We start from the raw sequence: 17,228 nt of genomic DNA, 5'->3' as shown, positions 1-17,228 counted from the left end.
TTCACCAACTCGTGCAAATATTTAAAGCTCATATAACTCACTTTGCAAAAGAAAAGAAAAAGGCTGAGCAAAACTACTGTAGTACTTAGAAGATCTATCAAACAAGCAAAGGTTTATTAGTGCTATGGAATGTGACAACTTTTCAAATGCAGCAAAGTTTAGAGCGAAAGGCTCAAAGTTTGTTGAAGGGGTTTCCCAGAAAAATTAAAAAAAAAAAAGTTTAGCAATTTAGTAGAACCGGCTAAAACCTGCATTAAATCGGATACTTACACAAAAAGACATGTTTGTTCAATCTGGTAGTGTGATTTATTTTATATATAACAGAATTTCGAAGATAGTTTGATTGAATTCGATCCATCCTGAAAAAAGTTTTTAAGTTACGCTGCTGAAGGACGTCTTATCTATTGTAGGGTTCTTGAGGTGCACAACAGCTTTTCACCCTCCGCAGAAGAAGAAACAAAATCTGTCTGATGTACTCACTAAGCAGGAGAAATGATTGACGACACGATGTGGCATTTGATGAATTTCCCCCAAGGAATAATACCATATATCCCCCCCCCCCCAATGCACTACATTTCAGTATTTCCCTTTCAGGTTTGAACAAAAAGAAAAATAGTCCCCCTTTCAGATATTTATGATCTTTGAAAATCCAGTATGTATCTCGCCAGGAAATCAAGCTTTTAGCCATTGCCGGTAAAATTAAATCAAAATTATTGCTGTTGTGGAAAAGAAAGAAAAATATATATAAAAGGAGAGTAACATTAAACTTGTTATACCTTGAGAAGCCCTAGTAATGAGTAACAAAACGTCTTCAAAGCTTCAACACTATAACGATGGCCGCGGGATCTTTAACGAAACCTGGAACTGCAAGCCCTCTTGGACCTTGTTAATAAACCAAAGAGATGGAAAGGTAAACAGGAAAACACGTATAACAGAATTCAGAAGGTGAAGCTACTTACCATGGTTAATGTGAAATGGATAAGTACACGCTGTGTCCAAAAGAAAAAGGCCAAAATGGCATTCAGCTGCGCCTGCACCTGCACCTTATTATTATTTTCTGTTTCGGTCCTATTCTATTTTCATCAACACATTTGGTTTCTGAAGCAGAAGCAGATAATTAAAAACAAGAAGGTGCAGGTGCAAATGCAGATAAAGGCTGCATCTTAGCAAGACTTGGTTGCTTGAAAGAGCTTAAGCCCATCTACCATCTCTCACAAATTTCTTTTATCAAGTCTATTTATTTATAAAGAGAAGTTGGGAGGTGTCTTCAAAGTCCAGTTTTAGGGGAGGGGGAGAGAGATAGAAGGCAAGGCTCTAGAATTCAATCTGTTACTATTTGTTAAGCCAAAAAGAGAAGTGGTGAATAAAGATTTTGACAAGACAAGCCTCCATTATTTAATGTCTTTATGCGAGGCAAACTACATATATTTATGTCTGTCCAATGAACCAACTGGGGTCGGGGCCGCGTTCCTCCAAGGCCACGTGACCCAACCCACGATAGCACGTGGGAATTTTGGATACTTTCTAATCACGAAATGCCACGTGTCTGCCACATCTGCCAGTTCACTTGAATGGGAAGCGCTGCCTCGTGGGCGACCCAGCAGCTGGGATAAAAATTGTAGTTAATAATAAGATTAAATAGTAGTAACAGGTTTCACCAAAAAAACAAAAGTAATAATAGTAACAGGCATTTTGGTAAGAGGGAAAGTGGAGACCTTCAACAAGTATTGTCTCCCTTGCAAGTGTAAATGGATCATCCAAACTATGACTCGTACTGCTAGTAGAAGATGCCAGATATTGGCTATAAATAATAATAGGCTGTCAGTAGGGCCCTTTTCTCTTTTTCTTTTGTCTTCTTCGTCTGGTAGGGAACCCTTCTCGTCCTTTTTCTTCCTCAATACTATCCTAAATCTGTGGGAGCCAAACCAAGGTTTGTTTTTGCCAATATTCTCCATGTGGCTTTTTTTATTTTTTATCTCCATATTGTTTTCCATGACATTCTTTATATTTTATTCATTAATACAGTATAAATTTGTATACGGAAAAACAACTAAAAATTGAGCAAGACGTTGAGTCGGGCTTTCAAATGCTCTGTATCTACTTACTAAAATAGAAATGCTTGATTTATCCACAACTTGCTTTTTGGATTGAATGTGCGATAAGACGCATACCGCCTAATTTGGTAACACATCCTGCTTTACTATTTTGAAGTAGTAATCATGCATAAATATGGTGAATTTAGATGTTTATATTGTTGATTTTGGTCTATAAACTCCGAAACTGCTTGTGGTTTTCTTCATAAATACCTCAATTTAACTTGGCTCGGTGAATATCGGCTTTTAGTTCAAAACGGGGATTTTGAGTTTAGATGTAGTTGATCTAAATAATAATAACTGCAAACTGGCTGGGGATTACCATTTTGCAACAGAATTAACCAATAAGTCAGGAAAAAGAAAATAATAATAATAATAATAATAATCTTCATTGTAAATGAAGTGGCCTTACGTTTGTTGAGATGAAATAAAGAGAAAAAGCAGAGTGGTGGGTGTCGTCCTAACTTTATTTGAAGTTTTCTCGAATCGAGTCGAATGAGATGGAATTCGAATCGAATATATTTGTTCGAGTTAAATTTTAAAAAATAATTTTGGGTCCTTATAACCATTGTCACCCATTGTAATAAAATTTGTCCACCTTAATCAAATTTTTTATTAACTTTCATCGCCTCATAATTTATTTATTAATTTTTTATATACTGGTTAGCTTCTTTGCTTGCTTAGTTGTTTCAATTATCTTGATTCTTGTCACTATATATTTTGGAATTAAAAATATATTAAATGTAAAAATATGATTTTTAATAAAATTATTTTAAAAATAAAATGTGAAATTGATACCAATATAAAATTTTAACACGAATATTTTATGACATAATTAATAATTCAATTTTAATATAAATATTCAATATGACTAAACAATTCAATAATATAAATGATATAAAATGTGAAATTTAATTTAATAATATAAATAGTAATAATTTTATTTATATCTACTATTTATGTTTAGTGATTTTTTTGGGATAATTTTGATTTTTTATTTGAGAGTAAAGGGTGAGAAGTAAAAGTTTTGGGGAAAAATAAAAAGTTTTGGGGAATAAAGTTTGAGAGAAAGTAAATAGGGGGAGTAAAATTTTGGAGGGAAAAAATTAAAAAAAATTGAGGGGGGAGGGTTTGGGATAGATGAGAGGTGGGATGGGAAGGGAATAAAAGTTTTAGGGGAAAAGTGAGAGGGAGTAAAAATTTTGGGGGAAAATAAAAAGTTTTGAGGGTTTTTGAGAGTAAAATTTTGAGAAAAAGTAAATGAGAGAGTAAAATTTTGGTGAGAAATAGATTTTGCGTAGATTGGGGGGTTGGGAAGGGAGGAAAGTAAAAATTTTGGGGGAAAGTGGGAAGGAGTAAAAGTTTTGAAGGAAAAGTAAAAAGGTTTGGGAGTTTGGGGTAAAAATGTAAAATATTATAGTTTGATATTCGAATTATTCGAGTTATTCGAATTCGAAAACTCAAGTCGATTCGAACTTGAAATTCGAAAAAAAATTCGAGTTGATTCGAATAACTCGATTAACTCGAATAACTCAATTCGTTTAACTCGAAATTCGAATTTTTTTTTTAAATTTTTCGAGTCAAATCGAGTTTTGCTCACCCCTACCTAAAACCAGATTTCAGAATTGTGGAAACAACCTATAGACATGTGTCAAAACAAGACAGTTACAAACCCAAATAGCAAGGCTAACCATACTTTTCCGGTCATTAAAATGGCAATGCTCTGATCTAATTTGCTTCACTACATCAGTTTTGAGAACCTCCTATTTGAAAATGACAAAACTTTTTTTATTTTTTTTTAATGTTCTACTTTCCAGTCGCCCATTGACAACCTACTTTCTTACTTATTATTATTCTTCCTAAGATAAGATCTGATCAAACCCGTTGAAGAAGGTCTGGGGGGTGGATAAAGGGGGACTGGTCTTGCGGGGCCATGGCTCCCCCTAAAATTTATCAAATTTTTGTGTACCATATATATATGTATATAATAAACACAAAAATTAAGCAGCAACCATTGTTAGCCTCAATGCTCCACTGATGTCATGCATATTATTAAAAAATGATATATTTCTATTCCCCAATTTTATTTTTTTAGGAAAATTAAATTTTTTTGAATTACTTTATATTGTTAGTCAAAGTTTCTTTTGTTTTGGTAAACAAATTGAAATTATTTTATTTAAATCACATTATAAGTTTATATAATATTATTATAAAATTAGTATTTATTTTTTAAAATAAAGAAATCAACTATTTAGGCAAATTAGATGAAATCATACCTGAGCTTAGACTTTTTTTTAGATCAAGTTATAACCTTATTAGATTCTACTCATAAACACCTCTTCACCCTTCTCCCGTTTCTGTCTTGGCAAAAAAAAAAAAAATGTAATGAACCTTTTTTTTCTTGAAAGACAAACATCAAACTTGTTAAGGTAAACAAAGATTTATAATGAACAATGTTTTGTTCCTGGGTACGTACAAGTTGTTTTAAGGAATTTACGGGTGATTCATCTCTCATTAGCTTATATATAAACTAATAAAATTGTTATATAATGGGTATAAACAAGAAATTGTTTTCTTCTCAAATTTATTTAACAATAATTATATATAGTTGGAGTGGTAAATATTTTTGTATATAAATTTTATCTTTATGGTTTTTAATCTTTTAACTTAAAAATTATATTTATGTTATTTTATTTTTATTTAATAGATAAATATAGAACATTAAAATTGATATTTACAAATTAATCCGCACATCGCATATGATAAAGAAACTAATTAACTTAATATTCTTTAACCTTGTAAAAGATTATCTCGTAGTTTTAGTGATCATTTTACAACAAATTTCTGAAAGCAGTTTGAATATATAATATATAAGCGATATTAAACTAGATTTAGATTTGGCAAAAAAGAAATAGGGTTTAAATAAACACTTCTACGGGCTATGGTTTTTTACAAGTAAAACTTGGTAACTTTTTGCTATATTCTGGTAACTAAGTGATTTTAATGTAAATATAAATAACAAATTGACGTGTATGTAGGGGTGAGTAAAATTCAATTCAATTTGAAAAAATTAGAAAAAAATTCGAATTCCGAGTCAATCGAATCGAGTTATTTGAGTTTCGAGTTCGAGTCAAGTTGAATTTTACAATCCAAATAACTCGAATAATTCGAATAACATATTGGTGTAAATATTTTTTTGGTCCCTATCAAGTTTGAAAATGAGTAATTGGTCTCTCTCAACAAAAAATATAAAATAATTTTAAAATTTCAAAATATTTTTAAAATTAAAATATTTATAAAATTTCAAAAATATTCTTAAAAATATATAAAGAAAGTTAAAAAATTAAAAGTTTTCTAGAATAATAATTTTGGCGACCTAAATAAGTTAATTAATAATTCAAGTTTATTATATTAAATTATTTTTTATTATTATTTTGCTTTCAAAAGTTTTTAAATATATAAGGTTTCAAATTTATGCACTCTAACATAAAATTAGTTATCCGTAACAAAATTTAATTTGACATTTAATTTTTTAATTTAACTCAAACAATTTCACTCGATTCGACTGGACTCAAATTTCAATTCACTCGACTCGATTCAATAAAAATTAAATCAAGTTAGGATAATAAAATAGGATTCGTCAACTCAATTAGCTCGAAAATTTTCACTCGATTTGATCAAATGCTCAAACCTACATGAATGAAAGTTCAAATTATAAAAAAACCTATAAACTAAAACTAACTAATTTAGAATATAAAAATTAAAATTAAAATTTAAGAATAAGGTAAAGACTAATAATAAAATTTGAGTTGCGGAGGGTGCTCAAGATTGCCAACAATTTCTGTAAAAACTGGAGGCCAGCCATTAGTCTTCACGCAAGTGGCTTAAACAAATGTTGAGCCCAGATGTTGGGCAATGCTTGTATGATAAATGTAGTGGGTCGAGTCATTAGTCCAAATGGATGGGTTTCCACAACAATGAAGGCCCATCTACTAATCAGAAACGTGGTTGGTTTCTCTTAAAATTAAGTACTAATTGAAAATAACGGAGAAGTGGTGCATGATTTTTTAGTTTCACTTGTAAAAAATCAAGTCGCAATCAATAGTTTTGAAAGTGGAGAGTGGCATATATGGAGTACAAAGTTAGCTATTTAAGGGATGAATCGCATACCTATGGTTTAGGGACATTTTAATGAAAATGAAAATAAATGAAGGGTACAGTGTTGTTAAAGAGGGCAGTACTTGGGGGCAGGTGGCGGAGTAAATTACTGTTATAAGAAGCAACTGCTGCATAAACAGACAGAAAGAAAGAAACAGCCAACAACTTCCAATCCCACAAATCACACCCTTTTTTAAACCTTACCTAAGCCACCCCCCTTCCCCTTCTCATTTAAAACCATCCATGAAACATACATACATACATACATACATACATACATACGTCATCAGCATTTTACTCCACCATGTCATCTCCTCCACTATATTTATATGTATATATATACTCCCAACTTCTCTCACTCCCTTTGTTTCCTCCTATTTCCACTCATAACAAAACCACTTAGCATAACGGATTTTGACTCGCGATGGGAGAGGTTGGTTTGCAAATACCATATCTCCTTTTTTTTGGCTTTTCCTTTATTTATTTTTATCATTATTGATAATATTATATGGGTTGTTCTTTGTCTATGTTGCAGAAAAAGAGTGGTAACAAGAAAGGAGGAGATGGAGATAAGAAGGAAAAGGGTTCCTTAACTGTTGTTTTCAAAGTTGACTGTCTTTGTGAAGGTTGTGCTTCCAAAATCCTCAAATGCGTTCGTGAATTTGAAGGTATAAATATATTCCCTTCTTTGTCCGATAACAACAACAACCAAGTTTGAATATTTCCAGTTTGTTCATGGGTTTTACCTTTTTCTTTTTCTCTCAGGTTTTTGAAACATTTCTTCTGTTTTTTTTTTTCATCTTTTTGCAGGGGTGGAGACAGTGAAAACGGAGAGCAACTCAAGCAAAGTGACAGTGACAGGAGCTGTGGATCCAACAGCCATCAAAGAGAACATCGTGAAGAAGTCTAAGAAGAAGGTTGACGTCATTGCTCCTCAGCCTAAGAAAGATGATAACAAAGAAGACAAAAAAGAGAAAAAACCTGAGAAAGACAAAAACCAGCCTTCTGATAATAGTAAACAAGAGAAAAAACCCAAAGAGGTATTATCTTTTTTTTTGCTGCCATTCTCAATTTTAATTTTCGGCAATCAAATTGTTGCATTTGCATGTTGGTTTTGAATTGAAGTGCATTCAAATCCACATCCCTGTCAAAAATTTATTACTTCCTGCCGTTTAAGTAAAACAAATTAATAATCTTTTTATATTTTGAATTTAAGTTGGTTATTTATTAATTTTGCTTAGGCTCCGTTGACGACGGCGGATTTGAAGGTGCAACTGAAATGCCAGTGCCAGGGATGCATTCTAAAGATTCGCAAAATTATCTCTGAAACCAAAGGTGGTGACTTTATCACTGGTTTTGGACTGTAGATAGCAAGATTTTTATTTACCATACCTTTACTATAACGTCGTCGGAATCTTGTTGTAGTTTCTGACGTTTGATTTGTGACGGCGATACAGGGGTGCAGGAGTTGAAAGTAGACACGCAGAAGGAGCTGGTCACGGTTAAGGGGACTATGGATGTTAAGGCCTTGGCCGAGGTTTTGAAAGACAAACTCAAGAAGAATGTTGAGATTGTGCTACCTAAGAAAGAGAAAGATGGCAACAAGGAGGGTGGCGACAATGGTGCTGGTAGTGGAACTGGTGGTGGTGGTGGTGGTGGTGTGGGTGGCGGCGGGAAGAAGAAGAACAAAGGTGGCAATGCTGGTGGAGATGGTGGAAATGAGGCTAATGCTGTTCCTTCTGGCGGCGGCGGTGCTAAGGTGGAAGGCAACAGGATGGAGTTTTTGGTTCAACCTGAATATGGATATGGATACATGCCAAGTTACCCTGGCTACATGCCGAGTTATCCTGGATATGGATACCCGGGTTATGGGTACGGATACGGGCACCCACACCCGCATGGTCATGGGCATTGTTACCCGGCCTATGTTCCGAACTATCCAGTGTTTGTTCACCCACCTCACCAGATGTTTAATGATGAGAATCCTAATGCTTGTGCCATTTTGTGAGGATAAATGGTGTTTATGGTATAGCTTATCGGCTAAGTGGGAAGATCTACTAGCACTCTCTATGCCCATCGATAGACTGTTCATTCACTCACCAACAGAAACAAATGGGAAGAGCTCACTTGGAAACGAAAATTTTGTGTTAAAACTTGGAGCTTTAAAACGTCTTTGAGTTCCCATTACGTTGGTCTCTAGGGTTTTGATGTTGTTAAAAAGGTTGAATATTGGCATTTTTAATGTGATTAGTAGTAGTATTTTGCTATGTGGCCCATTTTTTTTATTTTGTTCTCCGTACTGTTTCTACTACTTAGTACTATAACCTTTTGTGATGTGGGGTTTGTAGGACTTGTCATGTTTTAATTTGCACAGCTGGAAATTTCTACTTTTGGTGTGACGATTAAAGTGAAAAAAAATACAGGCTGGTGCCACTCCATAAATATGAAGAAAAATGACCCGAAGCCCCAAGGATGTGGACATTTGCTATTTACTATTTACTAGTTTTTTTATTTCTATGTAAACCCCAAAGGAAAAAGGAGAGGAGAAAGAAAATGCTTTACACAAAACGATTTAGAAATTATACTTTTGACATGAAGGATTCTTTGTTTTTAAAATATCTCATCTACCCTTCACCCCATCCAAAGTGTTGAACTATTTAAGGGTCTTCCTTTTCTTTGATATCATAACAGCTTCACGATTTATAACTTTGTTGATAAGCAATAGCATACATCTGATATGAAAAACTGTATTCTCCCAAATCCCAAGAGCATACATGTTTGCCAATACAAGTGAAGCATTATCTTCAGTTCCCGTGAAATGTGAAACGCCAAGATTGCACAACCACTGTCCAAAAAAGAATGTAAAGGGAAACTCTCAAAGTAAGGAGGAGAAGATCAATGCTGTTTGCCTGCAGGATTTTATGAACGTGCAAAAGCTTTGCTCACTATGGTGGTGGGATCAACAAAAATAATGGCACAGCACAGGCAAATGAATAATAAAGTATCTTTGCTGAAGGAAGTCATTTTTGTATAAAATACATATTGAAGAGTTTAAATCATAAAGGGGGGATATTTGACAAAAATGGTGTATAAACCTGCGACTTCAAGCCTTTACTTTTTGTTTGTCCTTATTTGGGATTGGGAGAATCAATTTCTTTGTTTGTCCTGGTTTTCAAGTACGAATAGGCCTCTGTTATTGTCCTTTTATCTAGACTGGAAATGGGTGAGCGATATGCAGCATTTCCTGGAAGGTACACAGGGCAGGCTCCTGCCACTCCCTGTGCTCAAATTTTACACCAAGTAAAAAGGGGGGGGGGGGACATACCAACCACAGGGACAGTGTGCAATAATAAACCAAAGCTTCATGTTTAGATGTTGTCATCACCTTGTTGCAAGCTTTGGTACAAAATATGAGAGAGAGACAAGTTCAGGAATGGGAAAGAGCAACAATCTGGAGCGTCAAATCTCTATAACTTGATGGGCAAATACTTGGTTTCTTTTAAATTCTTATCATGCTGCTTTGAAGAATTGTCTCTCTCAAGTTTGATATCCTGAACATGATTGACATCGTCATATTCCAGAATCCAGATCCTGTTCTTTTAATTATACTTGCCTTTTATTCAGATATGAAAATAGAACTCAAATCATTGAAAGCTGTAATTAATTGAGTTTAATCCTATGTGTCACTTGTAATATTCTAATCTATCTCTGTCCAAGGGAAAAAGGGATAATTATTAGTTCAAAACCCCTCTCTGTGAATACAGAAACTACGTTTTTGCCCTTGATATTTGTTTCTATTCTTTCAGTCATTGTTTCCATATTCCAAAATGGTTTCCTTCATTTTCAGTGACTCATCATTCATTTTCATGTATAGTTTACCATTTTCCTCGAGCATAAAAACAAACAATAAGAACCCATCCTTTTTGTATGATGATGTGGCTGGTGCACATGTACATGAATTTGCCATCATTATGATGCCTCAATGTGACATTTATGCAGCAAAGCAGTCCATTCGAGTGGAAGTAGACCCTATCAAGAAAGTGGATTCAACAAATACTCCTTTTTGATGCGTATGCGTGTGGATTTTGCCAAGACAAGGGAAAAGGAGAAAACGAAACAAAAACAAGAAAAAGAAATGCTAAAGGTTCTTTCTTTTCGGTAATTTAATTCTAAGATGTCTAGAAAAGCTTATCAAATGGCTAAGACCCTACTTTATAAAACATAACTAAGATTCAATCTGCAACTGTGAGCAACATATCCATTGAGCATTGTTATGAATGATCTCTAATCAAAGCTACCTTCTTCCGGTGTCAGCCAAAACCCCAACATTCCAAAATTTTCATGTGCCAATGACTGATGCATCAAAGTTTGGCACTCCTTTCCTGGGTCACTCAAAGTCTAATTTATGAATGATAGCATGGGATTGAACAAAGCAAATATAAAAGAAGATTATACAATTTGAATGGCTGACAAAGATGATAGTACCACTTCCATTCATCTCAGGCTGTTGAATTGTGTTTGCCCCGGAAAAGTCTATGTAGGGATACATTTTTCCTTGCATAAAAATGTAGCAAAACAAACACAAGGATTCTATATCCGACTGCCATGAGGAACAATACCAGTACATTCTCCCACTTGGCGTTACTTCTAGGAGAAATATCATAAGCACTATGCAGTGCCTGAAAACCCGATATGCTCCTCACTTGCCCAATGGCAAAATTCACTCCTAGATACTCGTTCTCCAAAAGTCCCTATGGCAGAAACACAGGTCACAAGTTTTAAAGATTCATTCAGTAATGATAAGACTGCCTAGAATGGATTCTCCAATGCCTACAGGGACAGAGTATTGCAAATGCAGTTTGATATAGTGAAAAATACATGATGCTGAACTATGTGGTTTGTAATAATGATTAAAAGAACTAATGTTAAAATCAAGCACACACCTGGATGGAGTAAGTGTGAAAAGCAATGTATGATAATGGATGCGTCCACACAGGTCCGGGCAACTTGCTTCGGATTCTGAAATAGCCCGCTGCGAGCATCAGTACCACCTGAAACATCATGCATTTTGATCATAAGGTTCCAAGGCTTTGTAAAAGCTAAAGGCTGGAACTGAAAATAATTATAAAGGCATGCAAAGATTACTTGTCTTTTATATAGTGAAAACTTACATGTATGGTTACAAGTGTTAAGACACTCTGGAAAATATTTTGCCACAAAGAAACAACAGCCAGCATCAATCCTTCATTTACTAAGAGGCACATGAAGAAATTCAGCACAAAGTACATCAACAAGCTGAATTCATCTCGTAGTCCTATTAAGAAATAGAAGACAAGACTTGATGATATTGAGATGAGGAATAGGAAGGGAATGCTTGAGAGTAGTTGCCCAAACAGAAAGGCTAAAGCTCCTGAATGTTGGTTTGATTCCTCACTTGCATATATCTGCAAAATAAAAAAGTAAGTACATTTTTTTTTTGTTCATATAAAAGAAAGCACAATTTGAGCATGAAAGAAAAGGACCAATCATGCAACTTTGCAAATAGCCATCATAATCGAACAAAAAATGATAAGGATCACCTTGATTTCTTTCATTAGCACAGGTACTCCAGCAATGCTTAAAAGTGAAGTAAATGATACAAATACAAAAATAGCAGCAACTCTTGTCTGCAATAAGAAAAAATAAATAAAATTTAGAAATGCACTCATGCTTCATAAGTGATTTAGTTATCGTTCAGAATACAAATCCAAACTGTTAAAATTCAAAAATCATGAGGCAAGAATCATTATGATGAGCTCTCGTGTGTGAATCAATCTACATTTTCCACTTTCTTATCACAAAAAGTTCATACCCTAATTTGCTACAAGCATGCCCATGAAATGCATCTCTATGACTATCATTACATCAATGGATAAAGCGAATTGACAAAAATGTTTGGTACCAGAAAAATGACAGTTTTTAAATTATTACTTGAGAAAATTCCAAGTTCGCAGAAGAAAGTAGTAGAAGAACAGAGCAGCTTATAACTATCAGCAACTTACCATAAAAGCATGACATTAGCACATAATGACTATGGCAAACCAACCATAGACAAAGTAAGCATATAACAATAAGAAGAAATATCCTAAGAGAATAAACAAGATGCAACTATAACAACTATAAATATGTGCATAATATCCGTACAAATGCTTGTCAAATTTACCAAAAACATAACAGCAAAGATATTTTGAATCTTATACATTGGATTTACTCACCACAGCTGAGGACAAAGAATGGCCCAAGCCAGAAAATATAGTTCCAATACACAATGTAAGAAGCATATAAAGAATTAGACGAAGCCAGTAGTATTTGAATTCCCTTGACATGTTTAGTAATGATCTCCAAGTCAATACTGCAATTCGTGTGGCATTGCTAGCTTTGCCCTTGCTCTTGAGAAGTGGCCCTTCCTGTGGAATGCAACAAAAGTGAATGAAAATTGCAAAGGCTAGCCTATAGCCACCACAAAACTTTGAGGAAGTCATGCATGAACAATGCTAAGATACAAGGTAAATATATGTCAGCCAGCTACACTCTGTCATCCACTTACCTTTGCTCATGCTAACCTTTAATTTGAGGACATGAGGTATATTAAACTGTTTCTTCTATGTATACCAAAACAGTAAGATTTGGGAGCATCATTAGTTTCAAATCTAACAAATGCCTCATATAAGAAGTAGTCATACAGGTAATTAAAGCTTCCTATTAGTCAAGGCCGAGAAATTATAAGTGGTTCAACTTCAACACATATAAGACTACAAATTGTACCTTCTCAGTGAGTCTCAGTATCATAGTTTCAACTGCAGCAGTATCAGCTGACGATTTATATGTTGCCTCAAGAGTACATATTGCAACAGCAGTATCCATGTTCACAGCTGAGAAGTCTCCATTATCATCCTGTCACAATGTAGCAGCTCATATTATTAGTAAATTACTCCAAATTAGCAACATTAAAGACTAGAAGCCATTGATAAATGTAAAATATTAAACCATAGAAACAGTCAAGATCGATAAGGCCTCCATTTTGGTAGAATCAAACTCGCCATTGACAATTTTTCTAATTTAGAAGACATAAAAGGTGCAGCCACAAATAATGGGCAAGGTCAAGTTCGTGGTAGTACCAAATATAGTATAGTTGTAAAACAAAATAATATGATGCACTTCACAAGCACTTTAATCCTCTTAATTTATCATCTAGCCAACATGGACCAACAGCTTTTGAGATCTGATCCAAGTTTGAGACATTTTTCATACTCTTTTATTTTGGGGCTTTACTTGTTCCAAGTGCAGTAAGGCTTTGAACTACAATATGAAGAATGAGAATCATTAAATACCTGCCAATTTTTGCACATCGCAATGATCCTGTCAAAATCTGTATTTATGGCGCGGAGAAAGTGATCAGAAGGACTTTGCATTATTGGGCAAGGGAATCCAGCATTTGAGAAGTGCTTCATTGAGAAAAAGGGAGATAAATTAGAATAAACAGAAGCCACAGCAGGTACTCAAATGAAAAGTTTAAAAATATATATAATATATTCAAATCTTTATAAACGTATTCTATCTTATTTTACTTGCTATATGTTATCTTTAAATGGACTTTCTTTTCTTCCTCATCAAATGATGCCTACATGATGAAGTCACAACTGATAAGCATCAAAACAATGACAGGATTAGCAAAAATAATCATATTATATTATTAATTACCTGCAAGCAAGCTAATGTTTCCCCAAAAAACAAAGTGTTTCCATTTGAAAGCAGACAGATACGATCAAAGAGACCAAAAACTTCTGTACTGCTCTGATTAAGCGTGAAAATGAGAGTACATCCTGTGCTTGTAAGTTTCTTCAGTGTTACCATCATCAACAGGGCAGAGACACTGAATAAAACAGAATATTATCATAACATCATAAATAATGTTGATTTTCTGGAAAGTAGATGGCAAGCCAATCAGAGAGTAAAACATTGTAGAGCATGCAAGAGACAGGGAAAAAAAAAGTAAAACACTGTTAAGAGTTGAATTAAGAATACCAATAAATAAATAAGCTACCTATCAAGATGATAAAGAGGCTCATCTATAAATAAGATATGCGGCCTCATCACAAGTTCCCGAGCAATAGCAACACGCCTTCTTTCACCACTAGGAAGTCCTTTCATAAAACAATGACCACCAATCAGTTTGTTCGCAAAGTCACCCAATGACATGGCATGGATGGCTTCCTCTACAACACTCTTTTTCTGACTGAAAAATCCGGGAAGTTGGAGCACAGCAGAGTAGTATAGATACTCCCGGACTGTGAGTGAACCAATTAGAGTGGTTTCCAAGTCAACAAATCCCTGTAGATTGGATGTTTCAATTTTTATTTTTTTAAAAAAAAAAAACCCAGAATGGTTCCTTGCAATTTCTGTTCAACTAAAATTGAATAAACTTTTAGAAGGAAAATAACTAAAACTAGCACAGCTCAAAAGCATGGAAATCATAGAATCCAAACTCATGAGGCTTAAGTGGGAGTGATTAATGACTTAAGAGTTAAGAGTATTTACAGAATGAGATTTTCCTATAATGTATGATACAAAAGTGGACTGAGACTTGTCTAGAAATTTCAGGTATATTTCAACTTCTGTATGGCCAGTTGGGCATAATATAATTCCAAAATGCCAAATGCAATTTTTTTACTAGAGGCGAACTAAATAAATAATGAACATCAATTTCGACAAGAAAGATGTTAAGTAGTCACTTTTACAATCAAAGACTGACCCCTGTCAACCTAAGGACCGTAGGAAGCAACGAAAGTAACATGTAAAAGTTTCACCCTTCATGAAAATGCAACTAAAACTCACATATGAACCATAAGGCATGTGCATTCTCGCCCCATTCACGAATATTTCGCCATACATTTTAGCTGCAGGAGGTAATCTTCCTAAACTCAACAGAAAATAGAATTTCAGTCATAAACATCTGAAATAGAGAAGGGGTAACAACATAAAAAAATAAAACTCATCATTCAACGAGTAGCCAACATAAGAAACATGACCTGCAATAGCCCTCAGGAGTGTGGACTTCCCAGATTTTGCAGGACCCATGATTACAGTCATTGTACCAGGTAATGCATAACCATTTGAACCCTTCACAACATTATCAGAATATTTCCTTTTCCCCTCTATAGTAACAGTCAAGTCTTTCCATGCAACCGATGCACCAGCAATTTTTCTTGCAACAGCTGCACCCTCAGGCAGGTGTGGTGAAGGCAGGGACCCACTATTGAGCTTTGAGAGAGATGGCGACACTGATGTGGTTGCAGCATTGATGGAGTCACCACCTCCTTCCTCCACTCTCACATCAGCATCAGTATCCTCCCACTCAGGTGAATCCTCAAATGAGATAGGTTGTCCGAGAGAACCAGGTTTCCGTAAATAGAAAAAATTAAATGCAGGCACCCTACTTGCAGGACTACTGGCTGAAGAAGATGAAGACCTATAATGGTCTGATTGAGACTGTATTTCTTCCATTTACACCACTAGAGATTTCCAAAAGTTCAGATTGTAGAAACAGCAATTACAATTGAACTGGAAACTTCCTACAACCTCACTTAGGAAATTAAGGGATCACATCAATCTGAAACTGCAGGCAATATTTAACCATCCACACTTTGAATGCTTTCACGACTCCTAGTTAAAACACCATGTATTCATTATTGCGGGATTAATAAAACAAAGGATTGTCCATACCCTTTCAAACAAAATCAGGATATGAACTTTCATGGAGATAATAAATGAAACGCAATCAATGAAGCACACAAATAAAACAAAAAATACCCAACATCATAAAATTACAGATAACCCACCAATCCACATCAACCTTATCAATTCGCCAGGAAATCAAAGCAAAATACAGTCCACTGATGCAACTCAAACTACCCGGTGCTCCATTTCATTGACAAAACAAAATAAAGCAGGAAAATACTCTAAAAAAAATAAAACTTCAACATAAAAACAAACCTTTCTACTTACTAAAGGAAACCCATAACTTTGTCTGCTTTAGGGAAAAAAAAAATCAGAACTTTGAACAGAAACCATCATTTCTTCGTACAATTACTGATTATTGATGAAACTAATGCAGAACTACATATAAGCAACTAAAAAACAACCTTAAAGCTTTAAATTTATTGTCTCTTCTTAGTAACTTAAAAACCCAACAGCAGACAAAATAAGCTAAGCTCCCATGTGAAACAAACTAAATTAGAAATTAATAATAGGGGGAGGCAAAAGCTAAAGAGGAGTGAAAGAAAGAGACATACCTGGATCTGAGTAAGAGAAAGAACTTCAATATGAGAGGGTTGAATGTGAAAATAGTGAAGACGCTGATAAGAGTAAGATAAAAAGGAAAAGGCCTCGGTCCTGAATAACAAAGAATCTAAAAACTGGGCAAATGTTTGCTAGATTACTTGACCCAAGTTTGTTATCTTTACATACAAGGAAACATCGATATATAATATTTTCTGGTTTTGCTTTGTTAATCATTGCATGGCATCTCTCTGTCAACTCTGAACTCTTTTTCTCCAAGCGTCGCTTTTATTATTATTATTCTGAAGAGGGAAATAAATCAATTATGTTTGTTTGTGCCATTTGAATACGCTTCCATCTTTCATGACTTTAGCATCATATATTGTCCCTCTCTCTTTTTTCTTTTTAAATTGGAATCCACTTTTAATTGGTCATCTCTGTTCTAATATAACAGTTCTATATTTTTATTAATGAAATATGAGAAGAGACTGTGAACACTTCAATTTAGTGAGTAAATTTTCTGAATATTTTCGTATGATGTATCCATCAGATATTTGGATTCCATTTTTTGGCGGGATAATGAACTGGATGCCTACTTTATGTTGACTGATAAGGTTGATAAGATGGTGCCCATGTTAAATGAGATATACACAACATGTG

The 17,228-nt window shown here is 34.4% G+C and overlaps 2 protein-coding genes across 3 annotated transcripts; one reads left to right on the top strand and one right to left on the bottom strand.

The window, feature by feature from the left end:
* Nucleotides 1-6,532: 6,532 nt before the first annotated feature.
* Nucleotides 6,533-8,638, top strand: LOC105769660 (heavy metal-associated isoprenylated plant protein 3). Of its 2 annotated transcripts, XM_012590430.2 has the most exons (5): nt 6,533-6,684; nt 6,787-6,919; nt 7,062-7,291; nt 7,493-7,586; nt 7,709-8,638. In XM_012590430.2, exons 1-5 carry the CDS (start codon nt 6,676-6,678, stop codon nt 8,257-8,259), a joined length of 1,017 nt encoding a protein of 338 aa, XP_012445884.1. In that variant the 5' UTR covers nt 6,533-6,675; the 3' UTR covers nt 8,260-8,638. The 2 variants fall into 2 exon arrangements, with proteins under 2 accessions (XP_012445884.1, XP_012445885.2); XM_012590431.2 differs by lacking the exon at nt 6,533-6,684 and having other exon boundaries at nt 6,760-6,919.
* A 1,749-nt stretch (nt 8,639-10,387) lies between these two features.
* LOC105769658 (ABC transporter G family member 3) lies at nt 10,388-16,954 on the bottom strand. Its single transcript, XM_012590428.2, has 12 exons — nt 16,583-16,954; nt 15,320-15,953; nt 15,126-15,205; nt 14,335-14,621; nt 13,992-14,163; nt 13,622-13,735; nt 13,056-13,184; nt 12,506-12,697; nt 11,831-11,917; nt 11,423-11,695; nt 11,195-11,302; nt 10,388-11,002 (listed from the first exon to the last, which is right to left on the bottom strand). The coding sequence occupies exons 2-12, from the start codon at nt 15,792-15,794 to the stop codon at nt 10,751-10,753; spliced, it is 2,169 nt and encodes a 722-aa protein (XP_012445882.1). The 5' UTR covers nt 15,795-15,953; nt 16,583-16,954; the 3' UTR covers nt 10,388-10,750.
* Nucleotides 16,955-17,228: the final 274 nt, after the last annotated feature.

The sequence above is a fragment of the Gossypium raimondii genome, chromosome 5, assembly GCF_025698545.1.
Source record: "Gossypium raimondii isolate GPD5lz chromosome 5, ASM2569854v1, whole genome shotgun sequence".
In the NCBI taxonomy this organism is placed as follows: Eukaryota; Viridiplantae; Streptophyta; class Magnoliopsida; order Malvales; family Malvaceae; genus Gossypium; species Gossypium raimondii.
This window is presented reverse-complemented; position numbering and strand designations above follow the sequence as displayed.

What these genes read in the sequence shown, in the direction of transcription:
- LOC105769660 (XM_012590431.2), top strand. Translation starts at nt 6,760, where the DNA reads ATGGGTTGTTCTTTGTCTATGTTGCAGAAAAAGAGTGGTAACAAGAAA. An exon ending in ATGCGTTCGTGAATTTGAAG is followed by an intron (nt 6,920 to 7,061) that starts GTATAAATATAT and finishes ATCTTTTTGCAG; the next exon opens with GGGTGGAGACAGTGAAAACG. An exon ending in AATTATCTCTGAAACCAAAG is followed by an intron (nt 7,587 to 7,708) that starts GTGGTGACTTTA and finishes ACGGCGATACAG; the next exon opens with GGGTGCAGGAGTTGAAAGTA.
- LOC105769658 (XM_012590428.2), bottom strand. Translation starts at nt 15,794, where the DNA reads ATGGAAGAAATACAGTCTCAATCAGACCATTATAGGTCTTCATCTTCT. An exon ending in CCTCTTTATCATCTTGATAG is followed by an intron (nt 14,164 to 14,334) that starts GTAGCTTATTTA and finishes TGTTTTATTCAG; the next exon opens with TGTCTCTGCCCTGTTGATGA. An exon ending in TGCTAATGAAAGAAATCAAG is followed by an intron (nt 11,696 to 11,830) that starts GTGATCCTTATC and finishes TTTATTTTGCAG; the next exon opens with ATATATGCAAGTGAGGAATC.